At 49.6% G+C, this 9,197-nt stretch overlaps 1 protein-coding gene across 1 annotated transcript; it reads right to left on the minus strand.

The window, feature by feature from the left end:
* Positions 1-6,920: 6,920 nt before the first annotated feature.
* Positions 6,921-7,388, minus strand: LOC139412683 (putative per-hexamer repeat protein 5). The gene has a single exon (XM_071159343.1). It carries the CDS (start codon positions 7,386-7,388, stop codon positions 6,921-6,923), a length of 468 nt encoding a protein of 155 aa, XP_071015444.1.
* Positions 7,389-9,197: the final 1,809 nt, after the last annotated feature.

Genomic DNA, 9,197 nt, shown 5'->3' on the forward strand with positions numbered 1-9,197 from the left:
CCCCTAGTTAAAGAGAAGGTAGTCAGGGTCTTTGATCGCCGTCGCTGCGTTCTGCACGCCCCCGACATTCCTTTGAAGGGAGCGGCGACCGCAAAGCTCCTTTCAACTACCCAGGATCCCCCTGGCTCTCTCGGCACGCGTTCGGGCTTCGCAGCACACCAGGCTTCTGAGAGAAAAGTGGAAAGTGCTACCTCTGCCATAGCGCACAGGGGGAAAGAGATGTGACGGTTATCGAGCTCCTCAGTTGGTGTTCGAAATTGTGACGATTGGTGTCAGAAGTTGGTTCGTTGGTGTTGTGTGAACATTATGACCCTCTTGTTGTGACACTGTTGGACTGCAGTTCCTCCTCGGACCTCATGGTGTTCTACTTTACCTCCTGATGTCCCATGTCACCACAGCAACTATCGTACCTATGATTAATACCTTATTGTCGGCCATGGGGGACTTCATTTTGATAAGGCTAAATCAATTCATGAGTTGGTAAATAATAAATGAACTCACAACCCCACAAAAAACAGGTCCACCTAAGAAAGATATACTTCTGAAGAATATATTTCTTAGCATTATACAATAGATAGATGTGGCAATGAGACTTATGCAACTTACCACAAAACACGTCTTTGAATATCTTGGATACATCTGCAGGTCTCCGAACCCCGGGAAAATATTGAATTCTCTTTCAACATTCCTCTTATCATGCGAGCACTGTGGCTTTCCCTAGGTATAGCCAGTGCCATGTGGCTGGATAAAAGAGAATGGAACTTTTACCCTCTATTTTGCAAAGGCATATTGTGAGCATGAGTAGTGAACTGTGCCATTAACAATGCAGTTACAACCTGAGGGAAATAAACTGGTGAATGACATTGAACTTAAAAGTGTACAGTGAGTTGGCCATCTGCCTATAAATCTAATATCAGAACTCAACTCCCTCCTCTTACATAGATTTGAATAAAAAGCTATTGTTGGCGCGGCGGCGTCGCAGGCTGTTGTCTGATAGACTATAACATCATTTCATTATGATACAGGAGTCAGACACAGTGAAATGTAAACAAAAGCCGCGCCGGTTGGAATTGGTGGTTGTGGTGGTGCATCGATAGTCTAAAACTGTGCTTTCTCTCTCACTTGAATAGTAAATCTGCCCGGTAAACTCTTTCGAGATGATGGCATCCACAAAAGGCCTTTCGTGTTCTCTCTGCTATAAAATCTAAGGAGATTAAGCTCAGTGCCGATGCTGACACAAGTGAAATAATATGTGTGCGTGTGTGCGTGTGTGTGTGCGTGCGTGTGTGCGTGCGTGTGTGTGTGCGCGCATGTGTGTGTGTGTGTGTGTAGAGTAGCAGCCGGTGTCAAAACCACTCATTGTCCCCCAATAATTCCTTGGGTGTGTAGCTACTTTTGATTCAATAAGTAGCTGTTGGTATTGTCTTGTAGGGCAATTACATTTAAGTGCTGTCTTTTACCAAGTAGCCTTCTGAATCATTGCTGTTTGAACTGTCTGATTAGTGGGGACTTGTGACGGTCGTTGTGGACTTCAGGCCAATTTGTGTAATAACCCCTGGTAACTGTTGGGTGTTTTAAGAGGGCCTTTACCTGGCTCCTTCACTATTTAACAGTAGGCCTACAAGTGTATCACATAAAATCATCAAATAAATTGCATCAATTTTAATCAAAGAACCAGACGAAACAGAACAGAACCAGAGGATGGAGGGGTTGGGTAGAGGATACAATCCCGGTTTAGGGTTAAAGTGTGGGTGTGGGTTGAGGGGACACATAGGGATGCACAGAGGGAGGGGTAAGACTGAGTCAATCATAGAACACAGGCTATAGATAACAGGCATCCTTGAAGAGGTGTGATGATTTTTAGGAAGACTGTGTCTGCATCTTGTATGTGTGGAGGGAGTGCATTCCAGAGCCTGGGTGCAGAGCAGCTGAAAGCCCGGGCACCTCTGGTGGAGAGGTGGAATGGGGGGAGACAAGGAGACCAGCACAGGGGTGGATAGACTGGGAGAAAGTCCGAGAGGTAAGTGGGTTCCAGATTGTGGAGGGCTTTGTAGGTGAGGAGGAGTGTCTTAAAGTTAATTAAGGATTGCATAAGGGAGCCAGTGTAGATTGATGAGGATTGGTGTGATCTGTTCAGTCGATCTGGTACAGGTGAGGATTCTGGCAGCAGAATTCTGGACCAGTTGATTGATGTCTGTTGGTGAGTTTGGTGGGGATACCAGGGATCAGAGTGTTGCAATAGTCCAAACTGAAAATGACCAGGGCATGAATGAGGGTTTATGTGCTGGTGTGTGACAGTGAGGGGCGGAGCCTGGAGATATTGCAGAGGTGAAAGAATACTGTCCTGGTGATGGTTTTTATGTGGGGTTTGAGTGAGACGGAACTGTCCAGGGTGACACCCAGGCTTTTGACTGTGTTGACAGAGGGACTGGGGAACCACCTATGGTGATGCTGAGGTTGTGCTGTTTGGAGAGTGGTTTTGGAGCCGAAAGAGCATGACCTCTGTCTTGTTGCTGTTAAGCTTTAGGAGGTTCATGGAAGGCTTTGGCTTTATTGCATTTTGTCAGCCGTTTATTGTCATGCAAAAGGCTGCTGGTCTCACGGTAATTGACCATGAAATAACATAAACATGTTCAGCATCTCCAGGCCTGCAGGCATACAAGCTGCATAAAAGTCGCTGATGAGCACCTTTGGAACATCTACATATAAAAAAGTATAATAAATCAATGTAATATACACCATCACAATAAATCCATTATTTATTTTAGTCAAGTCTAAATAAACATTATGATATGAAGAAACTGTATTTCAGAAAAACTGTCACGACTTCTAACGAGATCGGTTCCTCTCCTTGTTCGGGCGGTGTTCGGCGGTCGATGTCACCGGTCTTCTAGCCATAGCCGATACCTTTTTCATTTCCATTTGTTTTGTCTTGGTTTGTTTGTTGTGTATTTACCCTCTGTTCCCCCCATGTCTTTGTGCGGTATTGTTTGTTTGTAAGTGCTTGTGCGCATGAAGACTGGTGCGCGTTGGGTTTTGTACCCATGTTGCATAGTTTTCTTGATGACGTTGGTTTTGGTATTAAACAGCTCCTGCTATTACCTAGTTCTGCTCTCCTGTGTCTGACTTCCCTGCCACCAGTTATGCACCCCTTACAGAATACCGCACCGAATATGGAGTCAGCAGGAGCAATTGCCCCTGGTATGGAGATCAAGGAGTGCGTCCAGGAACACACAATGATGCTCCACCATCTCGGCGCCGCCATGGACCGAGTCGTCCAAGCTATGGACCGCTGCGAGAGACGGAGAGTTCCTCCAGCACAACAGGGGTCTCCACTACTCGCTCCCCCTGCACCCGGTTCCAGTGGGATTCGCCTCGCCCTCCCCAGGGAGTATGATGGGACGGCTGCCCACTGCCAGGGTTTCCTGCTGCAGTTGGAGTTATACCTGGAAACCATCCACCCGGCTCCTTCGGGCCGTGAAAGGGTGTCCGCCCTCATCTCATGCCTTTCGGGGGAAAGCCCTGGAGTGGGCCAACGCCGTATGGGTGGAAGGAGATGCGGTGCTGGACCACTTTGAGGAGTTCACCCTTCGTTTCTGGGCATTCTTCGACCACCCGCCCGAGGGCAGAGCGACGGGTGAACGTCTTTTCCACCTGCGGCAGGACGGGATGAGGAGCGCACAGGAGTTCCCGGAGCGGGATGGAACAACAGGGCCTTGATCGACCACTATCACTGCAGTTTGCACAAGGACGTCCGTCGAGAGTTGGCCTGCAGGGACACCACCCTCACTTTCGACCAGCTGGTGGACCTGTTCATTCAGCTGGATAACCTGCTGGCTACCCGCGGACATCCAGATCGGGTTCTGTTGGTTCCATCCCCAGCACCACCGCTCCGATGCCCATGGAGCTGGGAGGTGCTGCGCTTAGGGAGAACGGAGGAGGTTCTGTCTCGTGCACCATCTGTGGCCGCAGAGGTCACACTGCCGGTCGGTGCCGGGTTGGTTCCTCTGGGGGTCGAGGCAGCAGGCAGGGCACTCTGGCGTCACCCCAGGTGAGAAGACACCATTCTCACCCAGATCCCTTTGTTGCACATATGTTTTTGTTCGTTACATTTCCTGAATTTTCCCTCTCATTCCCAGCATAAGGACTCTTCGATTCAGGCGTGTCTGGGAACTTTATTGACACATCATTTGCCCATAGTTTAGGGACCCCCATCGTTCCTGTGGCTATGCCTTTCCCAGTTCACGCCCTAGATAGTCGACCATTAGCGTCAGGGTTGATTAGGGGGAGGCCACCGTTCCTCTGGGCATGGTGACGCAGGGGGGTCACACGGAGAGAATCAGTCTCTTTCTCATTGACTCATTGACTCTCCTGCGTTTCCACTGTTTCATGGCAACAGAGGGCTCTCACAGGGTGGTCGCGAGAGTGCTCGGAGAGGTGTTTAGGGGTTTCCATAGGTGCTACTACGGTGGAAAGTCCAGACCAGGTCTCCACCGTGCGCATTCCCCCCGAATATGCCGATTTGGCTCTCGCCTTCTCAAAAAAGAAGGCGACTCAATTACCACCCCATCGACGGGGGGATTGTGCGATAAATCTCCTGGTAGACGTTGTACTCCCAGGAGTCACGTGTATCCTCTGTCACAGGCGGAGATGGTGGCTATGGAAACATATGTCTCTGAATCCCTGCATCAGGGGTACATTCGGTCCTCCACTTCACCCGCCTCCTCGTTTCTTTTTTTTTTAAGAAGGGAGGTCTGCACCCGTGTATTGACTATCGACGCCTTAATCAGATAATTGTGAGGTACAGTTACCCGCTACCTCTTATCGCCATGGCGATTGAGTCAATGCACGGGGTGTGCTTCTTCACCAAACTTGATCTCAGGAGTGCTTACGACCTGGTGCGTATCCGGGAGGGAGACGAGTGGAAGACGGCATTCAGTACGACCTCAGGGCATTATTAGCACCTCATCATGCTGTACAGGTTGATGAATGCTCCACCAGTCTTCCAAGCCTTTGTAGATGAGATTTTCAGGGACCTGGTGTAGTGGTGTATATTGACGACATTCTGATATACTCCGCTACATGCGCCGAGCATGTGTCCCTGGTGTGCAAGGTGCTTGGTCAACTGTTGGAGCATGACCTGTATGCCAAGGCTGAGAAATGCCTGTTCTTCCAACAGTCCGTCTCCTTCCTAGGGTACAGTATTTCCACCTCAAGGGTGGAGATGGAGAGTGACCGCATCTCAGCCATGCCTAATTGGACAACTCCCACCACGGTAAAGGAGGTGCAGGGGTTTCTATTGTTTACCAATTACTACCGGAGGTTTATCCAGGGTATTGGTCAGGTAGCGGCTCCCATTACCTCACTGCTGAAGGGGGGACAGGTACGTTTGCAGTGGTCAGCTGAGGCGGGCAGGGTATTTGGTCACCTGAGGGCTCTGTTTACCTCGGCTCCCATGCTGGCTCATCCGGATCCCTCTTTGGCGTTCATAGTGGAGGTGGACGCATCCGAGGCTGGGATAGGAGCTGTGCTCTCTCAGTGCTCGGGTACGCCACCGAAGCTCTGCCCCTGTGCCTTCTTCTCGAGGAAGCTCAGAGCTTATTTTCTATATTGCTGGTTTGTATGGTTCCCAATTAGAGGCAGCTGTAGTCGTTGCCTCTAATTAGGGATCATATTTAGGAAGACCTTTCTCCCACCTGCTTTGTGGGATATTGTTTGTGTTTGTTGCACCACGTAAGTCGTTGCTTGTTTATTGTTTTGTTGATTGCTGATGTGCACTCTCTTACTTCACGGTCATTGTTTGTTTATTGTTTTGTTTAAATTTCACTAATAAAAGATGTGGAACTCGAATCACGCTGCGCCTTGGTACGTCTATCATAACAACCGTGACAGAATATGCCACCAACGCAGGACAAAGCAGCATGTTTATGGAGGTTAAGGAGTTTTGGACATGGGAGGAAATCATGGGAGGATGTGAGACCCTTCCTTGGAAGGAGACATCAAGGAAGGTGGAAGGACAGTGATGATGCCGGGGACCGCGGCCACAGAAACCCCAACATTTTTTTGGGGGGGTGGCACAAGGGCTGGTCGGCGGAGCAGCGGAGAGTGCAAGAGCCCGAATGGCAGATGGTGGAGGAATTCAATGAGGGATACCGGAGAGAGGTGGAGGTGAGCAGTAGGCTGCAGCGCAGGTGTGCTGAGGAGCTTGTCATCAGTCCGGTGCCATTTGTGCCGGCTCCACGCACCAGGCCACCAGTGCGTCTCCCCAGCCCGGTATGTCCTGTGCCGGTTCCTCGCACTCGCCGTGAAGAGCGTGTCTTCAGTCCACTGCCACAGAAACCCCAAGATTATTTTGGGGAGGGCACATGGAGCTGGCGGCTGAGCAGAGGGAAGAGGCAGAGACTGTCAGGGAGGCGATGGAGAAGTTGGGGGAGGGAGAGAGGAGAGAGATGCTGGTCAGGTGTGTTCTGCACCACATTAGCCCTGAAGTGCGTGTCACCAGTCCGGTGCCACCTGTGCCGGCTCCACGCACCAGGCCTCCAGTGCGCCTCCCAGTCCGGTACGTCCTTTGCCGGCTCCCCGCACCCGCCCTGAAGTGGGTGTCATCAGTCCGGTGCAACCTCCGCCGATGCCAAGTCCAGGCACGGTGTCCAGTCTCGCTCCATGGCAGGAGCCTTCCTCTGCACCGATGCCAAGTCCAGGCACGGTGTCCAGTCCCTCTCCATGGCAGGAACCTTCCTCTGCACCGATGCCTAGTCCAGGCACGGTGTCCAGTCCCTCTCCATGGCAGGAACCTTCCTCTGCACCGATGCCTAGTCCAGGCACGGTGTCCAGTCCCTCTCCATGGCAGGAACCTCCCTCTGCACCGATGCCTAGTCCAGGCACGGTGTCCAGTCCAGCTTCATGGCAGGAGCCTTCCTTTATGCCAGTGCCAGTCCAGGCACAGTGTTCAGTCCCGCTCCAGGGCAGGAGCCTTCCTCTGCACCGGTGCCCAGTCCAGCTCCAAGGCCGGAGCCTTCCTCGTCGCCGGTGCCCAGTACGGGCACGGCATCCAACCCAGCTCTATGGCCGGAGCCTTCCTCTGCGCCGGTGCCCAGTCCAGGCACAGCAGCCAAACCAGCTCCATGGCCGGAGCCTTCATCTGCGCCGGTGCCCAGTCCAGGCACGGCGTCCAACCCAGCTCTATGGCCGGAGCTCTCCTGTGTGCCGGTGCTCAGTCCGGGCGCGGTATCCAACCCAGCTCCATGGCCGGAGTCTTCCTCGGCACCGGTGCCCAGTCCGGGCGCGGCGTCCAACTCAGCTCCATGGCCAGATACGTGTTCAGGGCGGGGTCTACAACCTGTACCGGAGCCGACACCGACACTAGTCACCCCCCCTACCCTTCCCATTTGGTTTCAGGTTTTGCGACTGGAGTTCACACCTTTGGGGGGGGGTGGGGGGTGGGGTACTGTCACGCCCTGACCATAGAGAGCCCTCGGTTCTCTATGGTGTTTAGGTCAGAGCGTGACTAGGGGGGAGTTCTAGTCATTTATTTTCTATGTTGCTGGTTTGTATGGTTCCCAATTAGAGAAAGCTGGTAATCGTTGCCTCTAATTGGGGATCATATTTAGGAAGCCCTTTCTCCCACCTGCTTTGTGGGATATTGTTTGTGTTTGTTGCACCACGTAAGTCGTTGCTTGTTTATTGTTTTGTTGATTGCTGATGTGCGCTCTCTTACTTCACGGTCGTTGTTTGTTTATTGTTTTGTTTAAATTTCACTAAAAAAGATGTGGAACTCGAATCACGCAGCGCCTTGGTCCGTCTATCATAACAACCGTGACAGCACATGTAGACTGGTACACGTCGGGTTTTGTACCCATGTTGTATAGTTTTCTTGATGTAGTTGGTTTTGGTATTAAACTGCTCCGGCTATTACCTAGTTCTGCTCTCCTGCATCTGACTTCCCTGCCACCAGTTAAGCACCCTTTACAAAAACAGAATATGAGTTGGCCTACTGTATGTTATCTGGCTAGGCTCCATGCCATAGGCTGTAGGCTTGTTCATTTAGCAGACAAGATAAGTCCCATGCCATTATTTTATATTGTATGATTTTATAGTAACGAGAATGTAATTGAACTTAGCTTAATAAAATCTATAAAGGATATTCTTCACATTCAGGAGCGAGAGTGAGCGCATATGAAGTGGCTATGTTGAGCATAAAAGTGATCAATTGAAGCAGGTCCCATATGCCAAATTTAGAGTTATTTGTCAATGTTAGTTTTGTATGATACAAACCTTAGAATGCCTTAGAAAACAAAAGATATATGGGCTGCATGATGCGACTACAGGCTATTGATGATTTGAGAAGGTGGCAAAAAAAAGACTGCGCTCTGTTCCTTGCCTCAGGCTGCACACACTGTTCTCTCATCAAGTGATCATATTTTAACCCATCCACTATTCTCAATTGAATCTTGTCTATACTAATATGTCAAATTTGTTTCGATTTAGAATGAACCATTATGAAATGGGCAGGAACAGGGAAAATGCATGTAATCTGCACTGGGATAGGGAATGGAGACCACTTTCCATCAGTACATTTTTCACTCATGTCAGTTAGGTTACTTCAGTAATTTCGTTGAGCGACAGTTGATATTCTGCACAAACTCTGTATGCTATAGGCTCTCCAACCCTGTTCCTGCAGCTGCCCAGTGCTTAATTTGGGAAATCAAGTGAAATCTGTTCTGTAACATCGATAGTAACCTGTTTTCAAAACAAAACATATTTAATTAAACTGTTGACAGCCCGTCATTCTGCACATTGGAGAAAGAAATTAAGGAGAAAGGGGAGGAGATGTAAACTCGTGGTGGTGAGATATTCTGTAGATGAAGGTAATGTGTCAGAGATATTCTGTAGATGAAGGTAATGTGTCAGAGATATTCTGTAGATGAAGGTAATGTGTCAGAGATATTCTGTAGATGAAGGTAATGTGTCAGAGATATTCTGTAGCTAAAGGTAATGTGTCAGAGATATTCTGTAGCTAAATGTAATGTGTCAGATATTCTGTAGCTAAAGGTAATGTGTCAGAGATATTCTGTAGATGAAGGTAATGTGTCAGGGATATTCTGTAGCTAAAGGTAATGTGTCAGAGATATTCTGTAGATGAAGGTAATGTGTCAGAGATATTCTGTAGCTAAAGGTAATGTGTCAGAGATATTCTG

Source organism: Oncorhynchus clarkii, chromosome 7, assembly GCF_045791955.1.
Source record: "Oncorhynchus clarkii lewisi isolate Uvic-CL-2024 chromosome 7, UVic_Ocla_1.0, whole genome shotgun sequence".
Taxonomy (NCBI): Eukaryota; Metazoa; Chordata; class Actinopteri; order Salmoniformes; family Salmonidae; genus Oncorhynchus; species Oncorhynchus clarkii.